General features: G+C 33.6%; 3 protein-coding genes across 5 annotated transcripts; 2 read left to right on the top strand and 1 right to left on the bottom strand.

The window, feature by feature from the left end:
- Nucleotides 1-2,279: 2,279 nt before the first annotated feature.
- LOC142533500 (uncharacterized) lies at nt 2,280-5,406 on the bottom strand. 3 transcript variants are annotated; one of them, XM_075640303.1, is made up of 6 exons: nt 5,313-5,406; nt 4,930-5,008; nt 4,664-4,733; nt 3,755-3,864; nt 3,300-3,414; nt 2,280-2,535 (listed from the first exon to the last, which is right to left on the bottom strand). In XM_075640303.1, exons 2-6 carry the CDS (start codon nt 4,997-4,999, stop codon nt 2,451-2,453), a joined length of 450 nt encoding a protein of 149 aa, XP_075496418.1. In that variant the 5' UTR covers nt 5,000-5,008; nt 5,313-5,406; the 3' UTR covers nt 2,280-2,450. The 3 variants fall into 3 exon arrangements, with proteins under 3 accessions (XP_075496418.1, XP_075496420.1, XP_075496421.1); XM_075640305.1 differs by lacking the exon at nt 4,664-4,733 and having other exon boundaries at nt 3,755-3,859; nt 5,313-5,349; XM_075640306.1 differs by lacking the exons at nt 4,664-4,733; nt 5,313-5,406 and adding an exon at nt 5,284-5,307 and having other exon boundaries at nt 3,755-3,859.
- Nucleotides 5,407-7,055: 1,649 nt separating this feature from the next.
- Nucleotides 7,056-9,330, top strand: LOC142533108 (protein NUCLEAR FUSION DEFECTIVE 4-like). Its single transcript, XM_075639749.1, is given in 4 exon segments — nt 7,056-7,491; nt 7,686-8,605; nt 8,766-9,096; nt 9,098-9,330. Coding segments are annotated over 4 exon segments (1,701 nt in total). The 5' UTR covers nt 7,056-7,182; the 3' UTR covers nt 9,239-9,330.
- A 3,245-nt stretch (nt 9,331-12,575) lies between these two features.
- LOC142533946 (coatomer subunit beta-1-like) lies at nt 12,576-18,659 on the top strand. Its single transcript, XM_075640880.1, has 6 exons — nt 12,576-12,746; nt 13,114-15,173; nt 15,587-16,096; nt 17,042-17,127; nt 17,421-17,626; nt 18,357-18,659. The coding sequence occupies exons 2-5, from the start codon at nt 13,125-13,127 to the stop codon at nt 17,623-17,625; spliced, it is 2,850 nt and encodes a 949-aa protein (XP_075496995.1). The 5' UTR covers nt 12,576-12,746; nt 13,114-13,124; the 3' UTR covers nt 17,626; nt 18,357-18,659.
- The last annotated feature ends 359 nt before the right edge of the window (nt 18,660-19,018 follow it).

The following is a 19,018-nucleotide window of genomic DNA, read 5'->3' as shown; positions in this document are numbered from 1 at the left end:
TTTTGTGAGACGAATATCTTATTTGGATTATCCATGAAAAAAATTTACTTTTTATATTAAGAGTATTGCTTTTTATTGTGAATATCGATAAGGTTTATCCGTATCATAGATAAAGATTCGTGAGACCGACTCAAAAGAAACTTACTTTTTCTCGTTATTAGTTGGACAATCATGGAAGTTGATAAATGTGTTAAATTAAATACTTGCAATTTTGAATTACAGGAACATATTGTAGAGTGTTCAACAAAAAGCAAGCAGAATATCAGACTTATATAATTGACGTATCATGATTTTCTAAAATATTATTTTAATATTTTGGCGGTGGAAATTTGGTAAAAAGGATCCCCGTTAGTCCATGGTAAATTCCGTCGCTAATCCATATTTAATCATGATTTACAGCGGATTTCGGTCCACGATTAATCCATCATTTATCAAAATTTCCGTCACTAAATCCGTGGCTAATCATTTTCCTTTTCAAGTGTTGTCACGAAGGATAGGCTCGTTCCACCAACTCTGAGAATTTTTTTTTATTTTTTTACAAATGGCCAATTAAGACATTTCAGTAAGAGATAAAACTTCACAGAAAAGTCTGAAAACTTATTGTATTCTCTGTGGCCTCTCGATTTCATAAAATTTTATTAACAATTTGTTTCGAGATTAATTTCCAAGAAATAAATTAAAACCGATGGATCTCCCTTTCTTCTCTTGAATTACCAAGGTTGATTGGATTCTCTTCACCAAGCATCTATGATAACTTATTACGCATTAATTTTCTTTACTTTTGGTCGATAATTTGGAACAGTTGGATGTCACAGCGATATCTACATTTTTCGAATGCAACACGTGACATTGTCACATTGAAGACAAATTTCAATCGTATGTCGACTTAGGATAATTTTTAGGCCAATGTTGTTTGTAATCGGGCGTAATGTATTTAGGGTTTCGTCTAAGGGTTTAAACTCATTCAGATCTTTATTTCTTTTTCGATCTTTATTCGTTAGTTGTATACATTTTGAATATTGATCACTAAGTTGTGAGATTGGTAAATTAGAGTACATTAGAGGGAAGATTTTTAATGAAATGAACATATATAGCTGATATTAGAGATTGGATTTTATGTTGATGAGGTGTAATCCTTGTGGTCATGATCTCTTTTCCACTCATCGACTAATGGCCATGAACTTCTTCGTTGAATATATATCACTCGGACTGTTGAACGATTTAAAATGTTTGAGCTGTGACATCACCTTCAGCTATAGCAACAAGCGTTCGTTCTTACACGAGTCGATGCTTTTATTTCGTTCCAGGCTAAGATAGCTATTAACCAGCTTCCAACAAGGGCAAACACATAGCTGAATAACCATGTATGCAACTAATTTTTAAACATGTTAAGCAACACGAACTGATTTTATAATCATCAAAACAAAATTATGTTCTCAGCAAAAAGTTTCACGTATTGTGAATTTATTAAACTCCCATTCTTAATAATTTGTTCACAAGATCGACATTTAATCTAATCAATATATTAATTAACAGTGAAAATATTATGGGCATTGTTCAACAATTTGCGTACATATAATCTCTACAAGTGCCCACAGTTTGGAAATTATCTGCTAGAGTTGTGGACTGAATTTGAGTTGGTCCCAGCGACCGAGAAATCGGACAACTCAAGGTCTAAAGCAAATGGTTCCAATTTCAATGCAGGGAGAAGTATACATCTGAGTGTGTCCTACGAAATAAAATAATTGTTTTTGTGAATCGAATATGTGTTTGCATTTCCTTTGTTTTTGTTTTTTGTTTTTTTAGGACGAGTATGGTAAAATGTTGTCTAATCAAACCCGTAAGGGCGAGAGGCCAACGCCACATTAGGCCTAAGGGCGATGGAACATATGTTTGTAGTTCGAGGCAAGGATGTTTTGTTTTTTTACCAAATATTTATATAGAAGACTTCTCTTTGTAATGCTGCTCCCTCATTGTGAGGCATGGCAAACATCTAACAGAGATTTGGTAAAAGATAACAAGACACTTAGTGAGAAAGTTTTCCCAGTAACTCGAATTTTTTACGCGAAGAAAACAAAAAGATTCGAGTCATACCACAACCATTTCTTAAAACGCTTCCCATTTTTTTCATACTCGATCTTTTAAACTTAAAGGTTACCAAATTATTATGAAAAAATGCAATACAAGGCAAAGGAAAGAAGATAAAGCATTGCATAGTAAGGACTACTGTTTCAATCGGCTTGTTCCTCCCGTGAGGGCTATAGGACGATGATGATTCGTTTTTAATAATGTTCTCGAGGGTAAAATTTTATTTATTTTTTATATGTTTGATGTGGCTACTACATGAAAAGTAGAACAATTTGATCCAAAGATTATTTTCATATATCGTGTCTGGAAGAAAGAAATCTCTAACTGGTCTCAGTTGGACATTTTTAATGTACTGAACAGACTCAAAAGTTTTTTCGACTTAACAGCCATGCGAATTGATCAACAGCTACCATAGCTCGAGAAGCTGAACCAGTCGAGCCCTCGTATCTGCAAAATTCAATCATATCCATGTCACAGAGAATCATTTGTTCCTTATCATTGAGCGAGAGGAAACAAATTATTGAGGCTTAGAAATTTTGATGGGGTTGGGTGTTGACTAAACATTAGGAATGAAAATGATCAGATCAGGCCCTATTCTATCCCCTGGCCTCGCCATTAAAATCCCAATATTTAGTTCATACTGGGTGATAAAGCCAGACCAGTTGATGAAAACCGTTCGACAAATATATTGCTAGGTTAAGAACCAGGTTACTCGGATCAGTTCTATTTGGTTCGAGTTCCACGGGGATCAGACCAGATTATCGGGTTTTTACCCTCCTAAACACGGGTGCAAAACTTTAATTCCAATTGAGGGGTAACTAACCAGATAAAATACGGAATTAAATAGCATGGATAATAAAGAACTGATGGAAATAAAGTCCCAGGAATAAAAATATATATATGCACCTTGTTTGTATTCAATAGGGGAAATCAGTTTCCTTGCCCTAAATTACACCAGATATTACCGACAAAAAAAATTTTTTTACCTCCCAAATATATTCACACATGTTCATAACCATAACACACCCATTTTTCTTAGCTGAATTTTTCATCAATTCAAAAAAATTATATACTTTATTTATGATGTGCGACCATTATCAATTCAATTCATGACATGATTTGATATTTGAATACAAGTTCACTTTTCCCAAAACACCAGACATATATCACAGAAAATGAATACAAACGAGACCGATTCGAAGAATTCTTACAGTCCAACCACGAGAAACGCTGATGTCTGCATCACGATAGCACCTTCACCAGCCTGGTTTGAGCTATTCAAACACCTTGCACAGAACCAGTTCTCATGAATCGAGGTGACTAGGTCTGCAAGAAATTAAAACCAACATTCTCAAGAATCTGAAAATAACAGTTTCCTGATGTTGCCATTAGCATTTCTATCAACTATACACAGCTCATTCAAAATATGGACATACTGATTTCATCAAGCTCATTCAAAATATGGACATTCTTGATTTCATCATATTGAGGTGACTAAAAAAACTGTTTTCATGTACTTGAAGAATAACAACGCTAGGAAATAATATTATAGGGTAAAAAACATGAAGTACTTGATGAATAAATATCCCAGTTTTACCACGTATGATTTCAGTGTAATGGAAAATTGATGAGATAAAGATAACATCATATGATTTGGCAAACTCACATTGGTTTGTCCCAACAAAGAAGAACTCAGTCTGGAGTTTGTTTTTCTTAACAAAACCAACAAGCTGACTTAGCTCGATGGGATCTGCTTTAATGCCCTCTTGCTCTGCACTAAAAGAACTCAAATCAAGCCTCAAAACACGTGTTTGCAGCCTAGCGAACATGACGAAGCAAATAATAACAGTAGAATATCGTATGACATGTTCAAACAAACATAACAAAGTCACAGCTTTAAAACAAGAATAACAAAGTCTGTGCCCCAAACATCCAAGCAAATAGATTTTGGGTAAAACAAGAATAACAAAAATAGTTAAGAATAAAAGGATTTTGGGAAAATTCTGGATTTCAAAGATTCCATTTTCACAAATCTTAAAAGCCAGAAAATCCGAGTTCAAATGGGAATATAAAAGGAGGCAGAATTTTTAATAATGTGGACTTTTGGATCAGGGTTTAGATGGCAAAAGGTTGAGAAATTTCAAGATATTGAAAGTCCTTTCTCGAATAAAATTGCATCTTTATTTATTCAATTTATTTAGCTTAGAAATAAATCAACTCTCAAGTTTATTTTTTGTTAACTTAGGTTTGAGAAATTAAATTCTCTAATCATTAAATAATAATTATCTAATCATTAAAAAATAATCTTTGTGGAAACAATTTTGGACTAAATCCAAATACATTAATGATTAACGTATAGTACTGGCTAGTCAATTTAATTTTAAAGAGAATCCGGATGTTTCTGTAGTGGATGGCTTTGTTCGAGACTCCCTTCACAACCCACTGGTGATGTTCTGTGAATTCATTGGTGTTCGATGAGAGGAGAATAACAAGCAGATTCTCCGGATAAAAAGGGCAATTTATTTTTCCCAAAAAAAAATGTAGGTATAGGTAAAACGATTGTGGAAACACTCACATAATAGATAGTAGACGAGAAGGTCCAGTTGGATCATAGTTTAGCAACAATGCAGCCTTCAGTGGTGGACCTAAACGTCATATAATTCTGTTATAATCAGAAGATGGCAATGAAAAATCTGTCTCTGGCATTTGGCATACAATGACAAAGTAGACCAAAAATCTAGTCGAGGGGAGATAAACGTACAAAGGGCCAAAACTTGTAAATGAAAATACGAGTTTTTCATTTGAAAGGTGGAGCATCGACAGGGATTTAAAAATGATTACCTAAAGAACCCACATTGTTTGCTGCCCATTTTTCCCAAATTTTGTGCACAAAACTCCAGTCCACATTCATCTTCAGCAACTGCAAAACATCAAAAAGAAAAGGAAAAAATCTTTACTCGAAAAAGAAAAATACCCGCACGAGGCAAATAGAACACGGTCATTTCATCAAGCAGTTCCCATGCATTCTTCATCAATCATCCCCGTTTCGTTCCAGGAATGCAATGAATCGAGCAGTTACATTATCATTCGAATTTTAAACAGGCACAGAGTAAATTGAGAAGTGAAATAACGTCTTTAAATCAAATTTGAAGCTTATTAATCAAAATAATCGAAAATTTTCGGAAAGGAGAGTACACCCAGTAATTTTTACGCATCCCGCCTACCAAATGCACTTAATGGCCCTGTAAACCAAATAGAAAGAAAGTGACAGCAGCGCAGTAGCAGATGCTTGGGATCATGAATCGCATAGCTTTAATTTGCTTAGTTTGATTTATTTATACAAAAATGATTTGCATATTATGATATTAACGATATTTTCACAGTCGATCATGTCGTTTTTCAATTTGCTTAATTTGGTTTATTTAGACAAAAATGATTTGCATACTATATTATTAAGTCCGATAAGACAAAAACTTGTGTAAGACAGTCTCACGGGTCGTATTTTATGAGACGGATATCTTATTTGGGTTATCCATCAAAAAATATTATTTTTTATGTTAAGAGTATTACTTTTTATTGTGAATATTGGTAGGGTTGATCCTTCTCACAGATAAATGTTCGTTAGATCATCTCATTAACCACAGACTCGTAACGTTTTGCAGATAACCCCTGTCAACAAAAAAATGTAAAATTTCAAACTTTATGAAAAACAACAATTTAAAAGGCTCAACTTACCAAAATAATTTATGAATGACAACAACCTCAATTAACAAACCAACATATAATGAAAAATCATATTTTATAGAGTAAATTAGCATCACATTAAAATTCATAATTATTTGTTAATATTTTCGACTCTGCTAATATATATATATATATATATGACTTTACAAATATGCATTGGGAAAAGCCATTAAAAATTAAAAGAAAAATAAGAATACGATCGACTAGTAAGCAGCCAGTCGTGTCATCTACCATTCATTGGCTGTCTTTGTTTTGAAAGGAACGCGCCACTCACCATTCCAAGTAGGGGTGGACATTTATTTTCCGATATCGGGTACCCAGTCCCACTCGATCGGATAAAACGTGATCGGGTCGGATATTTTTAATAAAAATCGGGTTTGTCGGGTACCCGAAATTATCGGGTTCGGGTAATTTGATCGATATCCGATCGGGTATTGGGTACCCGAATTTTTTTTTTTTTACTTTTTTTATGGGTTTGTTAAATGTGAAAAATACATGAGTTTTTTAATTTACTAGCTATAATATGATATAATGACTAGCCATAACTCGATATAATGACATGATTTTTTGTGAAATGTGAAAAATACATATATATTTTCAAAAAAAAAATTTTAAAAAAAGTTTTTTTTCGAGTACCCGACTGCCGGGTACCCGAAAATACCCGAAAATTTCGGGTACCCGACATGATCGGGTTGGTGTTGGATAGTAAAATTTACTACCCGACAATTTCGGGTACCCGAACCCAAAAACCCGACTCCCGCCCACCCCTAGATTTCCAAGTGCCCATCGACTAACCAAATTTCGGGTACCCGAACCCAAAAACCTGACTCTCGTCCACCCCTAGTTTTCCAAGTGCCCATCGGCTAACCAAAATTTGTACCAAACCATATGCACAAAAAATCGAAGCAAGGAAGATTTCCTTCTACGTAATTAAAAAAATATATATTTATTTCTTAAAATATACATTATAATATTCACAATTTAAAAGGTTTGATTTTTTTGTTTTTTTTTATATCTAAAATGTTTGATTATTTTACATAATAATTAAAGGAATCAGTTAGAGTTTCGTCAAAATTCTAAATTTTCATATATACGAAAATTGTTAATAAATTCACATAAATAAAATTTACTAACAAATATTATAAATGAGGGGAAAAAAATTGATATGACAAATAACTAACTAGTAAGTATGAGTTGCTATCTTTGATAATATAGGAAATATTATATATTTTTTATTTACCCCCAACGAAGAACGAACCATCCCCATCGTCAGAGACGAGCATGCTATTACCAATTTAATCAGAGTCTACGAGGTCTGGACCGCCGCGAGTGAAACAATTTCCAAGTCTAATGGCGGGGCAATCGCGGAAGTGGATGATCCTGGTGGCGACGATATGGATTCAGGCGTTTACGGGTACGAATTTCGATTTCTCGGCTTACTCTTCGGAGATGAAGATGAAGCTCGGGGTACCGCAGGTGCAGCTGAACTACCTCGCCACGGCATCTGACCTCGGAAAGGCGTTGGGGTGGTCGTCGGGACTGGCTCTCGATAATCTTCCGCTGTGGACGGTGATGTTTACGGCGGCGAGCATGGGATTCGTCGGGTACGGCGTGCAGTGGTTGGTGATAAACGGTACGGTCGCGCCGCCGTATTTCGTGGTTAGGTTTCTGCCAGTCCCTTGAACGTGTTGCGTGTCTGATTGTCTTACACAAATTAATTCTTACTTCTCCTAAATTAAATTAAATTAAATTAAATTAAGATAATATTAACTACTTATTGTTTTTTTATTTATCCATTAAATTTACATATGCAATCAGTTTTAATATTAATAACAATCAATTTTATTTTTTAGGTACTTTTACTGTGCTTATTGGCTGGATGCAGCATCTGTTGGTTTAATACTGTCTGCTTTGTTCTGTGCGTAAGGAATTTCCCATCCAATCGTCCGCTTGCTGTGTCTCTCATGGTGAGTTTCAATGGCTTAAGTGCAGCCTTATACAACCTCGCTGCAAAGTCATTTAGCCCTTCATCAACTTCGGTTTACCTTCTTCTTAATGCATTGCTTCCCCTTGTCACATCGATTGTAGCACTTATCCCGATTCTTCGACAACCCCCTGTGGTTACTCTCCCCCCTGATGCCATTAAACGTGATCAATTTACGTTCCTCCTGTTAAATTTTTTAGCGGTCATCACCGGCCTATACCTTCTTTTCCTCCATCCGTCGAACATGTTCATGGCTTGTTTACTTTTCGCTGGAGCCATATTTCTTCTCGTCCTCCCCTTAGGTATCCCTGGTATCATCTATGCCCGAGAGTGGTTCAACGACGCTATTTACACGAGTTTCTTTCTTCACGGATTTACCCTTGTTGACGTGGAGGATCTTGAACTACACAAGCAGCTCCTTAGTCGAGAGAATAGTTCGGTAAATTGTATGATCTCTTCCCCTGATGTTGATGGATCAATGAATGAAATGCCGAGACAGGACATGAGGACTACCGAAGGTTGTTCTTGTGACATCATTATCAAGAAAGATCGACTCGTGATGCTCGGAGAAGAGCATAAAGCAAAAATGCTCACCCGCAGGTTGGATTTTTGGTTGTATTTTGTAGCATATTTTTGTGGGGGAACGATTGGTTTGGTGTACAGCAATAATCTTGGGCAGATAGCACAGTCACTAGGCCACAGTTCTTTCAATTCAAGACTCATCACTATATATTCATCTTTTTCATTTTTTGGCCGTCTGCTTTCAGCTGCTCCGGACTTCATGCGACCGTAAGTAAATATAATTTCATGACTTTGATAACCATGCAAATATTATGTTGCGATTTATTCTCTCTTCACCATATTTCTACTAAGTTTGTACCAATTAAAACTCAACGCTCTCATTGTTGATACATTTAGGAATGTTGATACAAAATGAACACATTTACAGGAAGGCGTACTTCGCAAGAACCGGATGGTTTACTGTTGCAATCCTGCCTACTCCAATCGCCTTTGTTTTGCTTGCAGTAGCTGGCAGTGATATGATGGCAGTTCAAGTTGGCACAGCCTTAATCGGGTTCAGCTCCGGATTCATCTTTGCAGCCGCAGTTTCGATAACATCCGAGCTATTTGGGCCCAACAGTGTTGGTGTAAACCACAACATTCTTATCGCAAACATCCCCATCGGTTCACTTGTTTATGGCTTTCTTGCTGCCATTGTTTATGACATGAATGGTACAACCACCACGGGACTATTGGGTGATCCAATAGTGTGCATGGGCAAAAAAATGTTATTTCTATACTTTTGTGTGGTGGGGATGCATTTCTGTTCTAGGAATAGCATCCAGTTTACTGTTGTTTTTAAGAACCAGACCTCTTTATCTCGAGTTAGAAAGGAACCTTACATCACCGACGTTGAATTAGAATTGGCAGCGCTGTTCTATTATGTAAAGAGAATGATTATGCTTAAATATAGCACACAATCTGTATCAAGTCAAGTGTTCTTTCTTTTGTTCTTTCCTTTCCTTCTCCTTTTCCCTTTCCCGTCTAAGTCCAGTTCATGCCTTCATTGCAATTTATTGAAATCGCAGTCTTTGTTGGTTGTCGAAAGTTATCCACAATGGCATGAAAGAAATCAATATAAGCTGAGATCGGTCCTTTAATCACTGCCAATTATTGGGTCCATGCAGAGCCCTGAAACATTTTTTAAAAGACAAAAACTTATGTGAGAAGGTCTCACGGATCGTATTTCATGAGACGGATCTCTTATTTGGGTCATCAATGACTTTTTATTGTGAATATCGGTAGGGTTCATCCGTCTTACATATAAAGATTCGTGAAAAGGTCTATTCTTTTTAAAATAGTCATACATAGTTTCAAAACCAAAAATAAATAAATTTTTGGATGAGCTAGAATAATGAAATTCCCTATTATTGAACTTGGATGGAAAAATTTGATTTGAAAAATGATATTTAATTTTGGGAGTGATTTGAAGGGTGAATTGGAAATAACACCTGTTTTAAATAGATTTATCATAATCATCATTACATTTATCCAAGTAAAAAAATGATGAATTAATTCATCAAAACAATCAAATTATTCGAAATTCACCGCTTTAAATCTCTCAACCCAAACACAAACTAACTTTTACAAGCCATCGAATTATGTATGAAACACGTACATAACTAACTACTATAAAATACTTTTAGTATCCCATGGTATACATGTAGATTGTAGTCTATTGTAGTCATGTGCTATTTTTTATTTAAATATTATATATATATAAACATCTATATATTCTTTGCGTGGAAAACCCATTTATACATGTGCAAGTATTTTTTTTTTTAATAAATTAATTATGGATAAAATAAAATTTGATTGTAAATTTTGTTTTTTCAATTATTTTTTTAAATTATTTGAGGAAAAAATTATATTTGGAAAAAGAATATAGTGGGGTATATTTAATCAAGAGATTTAATGATTTTTAAATGATTATATATATGTGTGTATGTATATATATACGTGTGAAAATAATATTATTTATCACTGTGTGAATATAAAATTTTTAATAAAAATATGATATTTTACAAATTAATTAAAAATGCTAAAAAAATTTAAAATAAATTTTTATTCAAAAATTTAATAAAAAATTAATTCTATTTATTAAAAAATCATTATTACTTTCAATTTTATTAGTCAATGACTAATTGTTTATTTAATAATTTTTTATTCTAATATCATCGAATTTGAATTTTAGAATTGATTTATTGATTTTTAATTAATAATTTATACAAATAAATATACTATTCAGTAATAATAAAAAGATTATCCAAAAAATAATGTCATTTAATTTTTAATAGTTAAATAGTCTCGTGATAAGTATGATAAAAAATAAAATAAAACAAAAATATTAAGTTATAATTCCTAACCAATTGGTATGATTTAATTGATAAATAAATTTGTTTATTTTATTGTCTAAAAATTATATTTTATTTTTTATTTCATGGCTTATAATTTTGAAATTTTAAAAGGTTTATAAAATTAGAATTACGGATTTTTCAATAAAAGTATTACACTAGATATAAGAAAATCATAAAATAATGCTTCTAGACTTTTAAAATTTACAAAATCATTAAATTTCATAACATTGAGTACATTTACCTTATAAATAGATTTATACAGATTCATGTATACTTTTTGAAATATTTTCATAGATTTTTTGTAATTTATTTAATAAAATTATATAGATTTAGTACCTAATTATAATAATATATTATTTTTTAATTAATTTTTTGAACTTTTTATTAATAGACATAAATAACATATCCAGTTTGAAATAATTTTTAAATTTTGTATCAGTAAATAAATTTATTTATTTAAAAGTTAAATCATTTAATTCTTATATATGTGTGTGTATATATGTGGATTTGTATGTATGTTTGTAAATTTTTTAAAATGCATCATTGTATTGATATGTGACCTTGTGTTTGAATTGGTAATATATATATATGAGTAGATCTCTTGTGAGATGGTCTCATATATATTTTTTAAATTTTGTGTTTATAAATTAATTTTCTTTTTAAAAATTTGAATTATTTAATCCTCGTGTGTATATAATGTTATTTGCTATTGTGTGAATATAATTTTTTTACATAAAAATATGATAGTTTACAGATTAATTGAAAACTGTATACACACACAAATATATATTAATGCGAAACGAATGTTATTTGCTATTGTGTGAATATAATTTTTTTTACATAAAAATATGATAGTTTACTGATTAATCGAAAACGGCTGAAAAAATGAAGAAACTAATTTTTAGTCAAAAAATTAATAAAAAGTTTTAAATTTTATTTATTAAATGATACACGTTATGATATTGTAAGTCAATAAATAACAGGAATTACATTGGATAAATATCATTTATTTCATACATTTTTTATTTAATGGGAGATTTATATTACTAAAAAACGACTAAAATATCTTTTTTTTTTTTTCAAAAATAAAGATTAAAAAAAACAATTAAAAGAAAGGGCATTTTTTCACCCATCATTGTACTTTTCGGTATCGTTTGGTTCACTGTATTATTTATCCATATTTTATCCAATATAATCTCATGTTTGATGTACCATATTATTTATCTATCTACCAATCATTTATCTTACATTAATCAAATCATCAATCAAATCATTGAAATTACAATATTATCCTTAATAAATAATATTATAAATATTTTCAAAAAGACAAAATGGTAATATCAAATTATCTCAAATTTAATCAAATTAATCAATCGAATCAAACATTATATTAACTATCAATTTTATATATTTTACTATTAAAAAATATTACTTATCTTCGTATTATTTGTTTCGTACCACAAATCAAAAGATATCCATTCGGACTTTCCTACCTGCCCTCCTCCTTATATCAAATTTTTTATTATCTTTTTATTAATTTATTTTTTTTGCTAAAAGTTAATAAATTTTCTATTGAATACATCCAACATAGTTATATATATGACAAAAATTCATGTGAAACGCTCTCATGGGTCGTATTTTGTGAGACAAGTAACTTATTTAAGTAATAAATGAGAAATATTACTTTTTATGCTAAGAATATTACTTTTTATTGTAAATATCGACAGGATTGACCTGTTTCATTGATAAAGATTCGCGAGATCGTCTTATCAGAGACGTTTTATATATATATATATATATATATATATATATATATATATATAATTGCTTGAAATAAATTTGTAAAATTATTACAAAATATTTGTGCATAGTTGCTTCATCGATTCTTACTCGTTTGCAATTACGCTACATCAACTACACAGCTACACTTGCACAGATCTGTTATCACCGTCAGAATCCCTTCCTCCGATTACTTCCCTGAGGTGTTCGATCCAGTTATTCTCTTCTTTCAGGTAACAATCATTATTCTCGGGATTACAATTTTCTGCGCCCGGATCCGAATGTTATCTTTGGTGCGCGAATTTACTTTGATTCTATGTTTTATGATAATCGGCATTAGCTATCAAAAGTTGAGATAATGATGATAACTCGTAGGAATTTTACGATTTTGTCTTTGAAATCTGCATATTTATCCTGGATCTAATCGCGAGCTGCGACTTAACTTTTTTATTTATTTACTTTTTCTGTGATGATCGACTGTTGGAAACATTTGTTACGTGGTGCATTGGGTTCGTGTTTTTTTTTGGAATTTTATTTTCATATTTGTTAAATTTAGTGCAAGGACATAGTGATTTGTGAAGTTGATTTCTGGTGAAATAGGGCACGAAGAAATGGAGAAATCGTGCTCCTTGCTAGTCCACTTTGAGAAGGGGGCATCCGCCCTTGCCAATGAGATAAAGGAAGCTCTGGAAAGTAGTGACGTGCCTGCGAAAATTGATGCAATGAAAAAAGCTATAATGTTGTTACTTAACGGTGAATCCCTACCTCAGCTGTTTATCACAATTGTTCGATATGTTCTGCCTTCTGATGACCACACTGTTCAGAAGCTCTTACTGTTTTACTTGGAAATTATTGAGAAAACTGATGCGAAGGGCCAAGTTTTACCGGAGATGATATTGATTTGTCAGAATTTGAGGAATAATCTTCAGCACCCGAATGAATACATCCGTGGTGTGACACTGAGGTTCCTTTGTAGGTTGAGTGAGGTTGAGATTTTTGAGCCTTTGATTCCTTCCATTCTTTCCAATTTGGAGCATCGTCACCCTTATGTCAGGCGAAATGCAATCCTCGCAATTATGTCAATTTACAAACTTCCTCAGTGTGAGCATCTTCTGGTCGATGCACCTGAGATGATAGAGAAGGTTCTATCATCAGATCAAGACCCTTCAGCTAAGCGGAATGCATTCTTAATGCTTTTCAATTGTGCACAGGATCAAGCAATTAAATATCTTTTGACAAATGCTGATAGAGTGTCCGAGTGGGGGGAGCTATTACAGATGGTTGTCTTGGAGTTAATTCGGAAAGTTTGCAGAACAAATAAGGCAGAGAAAGGGAAGTATATAAAAATCATTATATCGCTATTGAATGCGCCTTCAGCTGCAGTTATGTATGAATGTGCTGGCACTCTTGTATCTCTATCATCGGCCCCATCGGCGATTAGGGCCGCAGCTAATACATACTGTCAGCTTCTTATGTCTCAGAGTGACAACAATGTAAAGCTGATTGTGCTCGATCGACTGAACGAGTTGAAGTCGTCCCACAGGGACATTATGGTTGATGTGATAATGGATATCCTCAGGGTATTATCGAGTCCAAACCTTGATATTCAAAGAAAGACACTCGACATTGTTCTTGAGTTGATCACACCCAGAAACGTGAATGAGGTAGTCCTTACTTTGAAAAAGGAAGTCATGAAGACTCAGGGAGGGGAACTTGAAAAGGGTGTTGAGTACCGTCAAATGCTCATTCAAGCTATACATTCTTGTGCGATAAAGTTCCCTGAAGTGGCCAGCACAGTTGTTCACCTGTTGATGGATTTCTTGGGAGATAGCAATGTTGCCTCTGCCATGGACGTTATTGTATTTGTGAGGGAAATAATTGAGACCAATTCAAAGTTAAGGGTATCAATTGTGACGAGATTGCTCGACACCTTCTACCAGATACGAGCTGCAAGTGTCTTCTCTTGTGCCCTTTGGATTATTGGAGAATATTGTCTGTCTCTATCTGAAGTCGAGAGTGGCATTACAACAATAAAGCAATGCCTTGGAGATCTACCTTTTTTCTCGGTTTCCGAAGAAAGTGAAGCTGCAGATGGCTCTTCCAAGAAGTCTCCACAGGCGAACTCGATTATTGCCTCATCTAAAAGGCCAGCTATTCTTGCTGATGGAACTTATGCCACTCAAAGTGCCGCCTCTGAAACCGTGTTCTCTCCACCCACTGTGGTGCAGGGGTCGCCATCTGCTGTAAACCTTAGAGCCCTTCTTCTAACAGGTGACTTTTTCCTTGGGGCAGTTGTTTGTTGCACATTAACAAAACTCATTTTGAGGTTGGAAGAGGTTCAATCGTCAAAAACCGAAGTGAATAAAACATCAAGTACTGCCTTATTAATAATGGTCTCAATGCTTCAGCTTGGGCAATCTTCAGTTCTTCCTCACCCAATGGATAATGATTCATATGACAGAATCTGTGTTTGTATAAAATTGCTCTGTAATACCGATGACGAGATGAGGGAGATTTGGTTGAAATCATGCCATGAGAGCTTTGTAAATATGCTCTCCGACAAACAACTGCATGAGACTGAGGAAATCAAAGCAAAGGCTCAAATTTCTATTTCACAACCAGATGATCTTATTGACTTCTACTACTTGAAAAGCCGTAAGGTAACATATAAATATCGATGTCACTTTTTTTATATTCTTGCTTTGAACACCGGGTACTGTATTTCCTTGTGTTTGTTAATATTGTTTTTTGTCGTTTGATTTCTTTGAGGATGGGTTTTTTTATTAGTTTTGGTTGTAAAATCCTTTCAGAACTGAGCAATTATCTATTCCCACGTAAAACTCTTAAATTTTTAGAAGAAGTTACAAAGTATTGTATTTTAGTATTATCATAATCCATGAGGAACGACAATGAATCCTGTGAGCTTTGTAATTAGAACGTTTATTTAGAAATCCTTTTATGGAGTATTTATTCTTCGATGGAATGTCATTGTATAGCAGCAATAAAGGTGTTGAATTATGTCTCTTCTCTCGGCTGGTGTCTTATCTAGTACATGCTTTAATATGTATTCCAGGGCATGAGCCTATTGGAGCTGGAAGATGAGGTCCAAGATGATCTGAAACGTGCTACTGGTGAATTCACAAAGGATGGAAATGATTCGAACAAGCTGAATCGCATTCTTCAACTTACTGGATTTAGTGACCCTGTATATGCTGAAGCATATGTGACTGTTCATCAATATGATATCGTCTTGGATGTTACAATTATCAATAGAACTAAGGAAACCCTCCAGAACCTATGTTTGGAGCTAGCAACAATGGGTGATCTTAAACTGGTTGAACGTCCTCAGAATTACACACTTGCTCCTGAATCTAGCAAACAAATAAAAGCTAACATCAAGGTTTCTTCTACTGAGACTGGAGTAATTTTTGGGAACATAGTTTATGAGACTTCAAATGTGCTTGAGCGAAATGTAATTGTCCTCAATGACATCCACATCGACATCATGGACTACATTTCTCCAGCAGTTTGCAGTGAAGCTGCTTTTCGAACCATGTGGGCAGAATTTGAGTGGGAAAACAAGGTAGAATGCAATCAGCTTTATCTTTATTAATCTATCCAGCTCCTTAATTTCCATATGAATGGAATTTGCGTTATTTTCAATTTTCAGGTAAGTTTAAGCGACCCTATGATGATCTCAGGGACATAGATCCCAATATTTCAGTTGTCAAAGTTATTTTATCATTCTAGTTGTGTGAATCTTTGTTGCTTGCACCATATAAGAAACCTTTTTAACATGATAAAAAAGCTCTCATGGATGATTGGAGAATTGCGCAGGCAGTGTCTTGTAATTTTAGTTGTAAAAATGGCATGTAATACTCGCTAGAAATTGCAAGGCGAGGTAATCTGAAAAACCATTATCTGAAGAAACAGGTCTGTGGGCCAGGTAGTATGTTTTGTCATATTGGTAGTTGGTAGCAAGCTAGGCAGTTACTTTTCATATTCTTTATATTACACATGTTGATTCCATGAATTTGTAGAAATTTTTACGTGATTAATTTGTCTCACTTTGTGTTCGCACAAGCAATCTTTTAGCCTTTTCAAGGTTAATAGAAGTATGTGATTCTCTTTTTAATTCTTTATATTAAATATGTTTTTTAATCATAATTCTTTATATTAAATATGTTGATTCCTTGAATTTATAGAAATTTTTACGCTATTAATTTGTCTCACTTAGTGTCTGCACAAACAATCTTTTAACCTTTTCAAGGTAACATTGGGTATGAAACGTTTAGTTAAGGACAATGAGACCCGTTCATGGCATGATCCGTGGTGTGTATTCACATATAATTTTACTGGCATAATTCAGATTCTGGTTCCCTGCCATTTTTAGTTGATCCTGTTTGGCTAAACTCAGATGATTATTCTCCTGCACTTACACGTCCTCTTTAATTAAATTTTACACCAGTTATCTGCTTGCTATTACTTAGTTAACTTTTATCCCTGTATGTAACACACCTCATCGCAGGTTGCCGTCAACACTTCAATTCAAGATGAGAAAGAATTCCTAGACCATATCATCAACTCTACCAACATGAAATGTCTGACAGCTCCGTAAGTCACTCGTGTTTTCCATTTTTGACTTATTCTCCATTTTGTGTGGGTTTTTAGGGGCAGGGGCGATATTTTGTGTGTGGAGAATGATAGGTTGTGATTTCTCTATATGCTTCTTTATTCCTGACTTAAAAGGATTCTTTTCCTTTCTTTTTGAAATGAAACAAGAGTATCATAACACTGACTCGCATTTTCACAATTAAAATTCCTAATGTGTACCTCTCTCTTTAAATGATTCTTTGTTGGATCTATGTGGCTTTGACAAGTAATCTGGTAAGATTTTATTTTTCTAGGTCTGCTTTGGAAGGTGGATGTGGATTCCTGGCTGCTAACTTGTATGCAAAGAGTGTCTTTGGAGAGGATGCTCTGGTGAATGTGAGCATTGAAAAGCAAGGAGATGGTAAGCTGAGCGGATATATTAGAATAAGGAGCAAAACCCAAGGAATAGCTCTAAGCTTGGGTGACAAGATCACTCTCAAGCAAAAAGGAAGCAGCTGAGGTAAATGAATATAAAGCTGTTATTTCAACAAGCAGATATTTATCGCCTGTTTGTATTTTGATCGAGCTAGTCGTTTGCTAGCTCTAGTTTCGGTCATCGTAGTGAAAGTTGAAAAAAAAGGGTTGTGCATAGCATCATCAGTCATAGTGAACTTTCCTCACAAGTCTAAAAATTATTCACATGAACATATAAATTTTGTTGCGCCTGAGATCATTTGCTTTGTTAACTAGCTTTTGTTCGCTTTATTTCGCTTGTGTTTAGCTGACAAATGGCTTGGTTAAAGCTTCATTTTCTCCGAGATCGAGCTTCTAGAGCTAGTTGAGCAATTTGAATTCGAATAGTGCTTACTTTTTATGCTATTTGATCATGAAGATATCGTATGTTGTTTCATAAATGGCATAGTTCGACAATTTTTTTTTTTTTAGAACTTGGAACGACATTTTAAGCCATTTTGAACCTGTGGAAAAATTCTGATCTTTCCAAGCCCAAGCAACTTAATACAACTACGGGTGAATTCCACAAATGGTAACCCAACTGAGTTCATGTAAGCGCTCTTCTGGCTCAACAGGCTCTTAGACACTCGTTTTCTGACATAGTAAATCCTTAAGATTCGATCCTCGCTTTTGCCCGTTATATTTCTTGACCCATGAAGATCGTAGCCAAGCTAAGCCTAACACTGCGATGGAATTCTCTTGTTGATCTTGTCCCTTCGTTTCCGTATGTTTTGCAGGTCTCTGTTCTCCAGTGGAAGATCTTGTCATCTGGGAGCAATGATAAAGGATATTCCCTTGGATGCGTTATTGTTTCCTAAATATGTTTTTAGTTTGATTTCTTGAAAGTTAGACAATAGAAATGTTATTTAATTTTGAAGATCAAACTTTGGATTAAATTTTGTATGGTAACTTTAGAACATTGTTTTCTGTTCATTCTCTTTTGGAGCGACTGCATTCAAGTATCTTAAAACATCATATTCTTTGTTCATTTGAATTAATGAGTGAATGTTGATCTTGTCTCCAATTCTTTCCCAACCAAATCCAATCTACTATTGTTGCCCATTTCATTTCAAATTTTCTGTACATGGCAAATATTATACGATTAACATCTGAGCTTAGAATATTAACTTATTTCATTGATTGGAGTCCATTAACGATGATTGTAGTTTTGTGATATTCAAATTATTAATAGATCAACCTGGATGATTTGAAAAAAATAATATATAATACATATATCCTTCTTCGACTATTTTTTAAAATCAATCCAAGTAATCAAATTTTGATATTAATATGGGGCAGTGATAATTATAATTGTGTGATTATATGGTCCGTTATTTAATAAAAAAAATTATTTGGATTTTAATCAATTTTTTTTAAAAAATTATTTAATGTATATTAT

Source organism: Primulina tabacum, chromosome 18 (genome assembly GCF_025594145.1).
Source record: "Primulina tabacum isolate GXHZ01 chromosome 18, ASM2559414v2, whole genome shotgun sequence".
Classification (NCBI taxonomy): Eukaryota; Viridiplantae; Streptophyta; class Magnoliopsida; order Lamiales; family Gesneriaceae; genus Primulina; species Primulina tabacum.
This window is presented reverse-complemented; position numbering and strand designations above follow the sequence as displayed.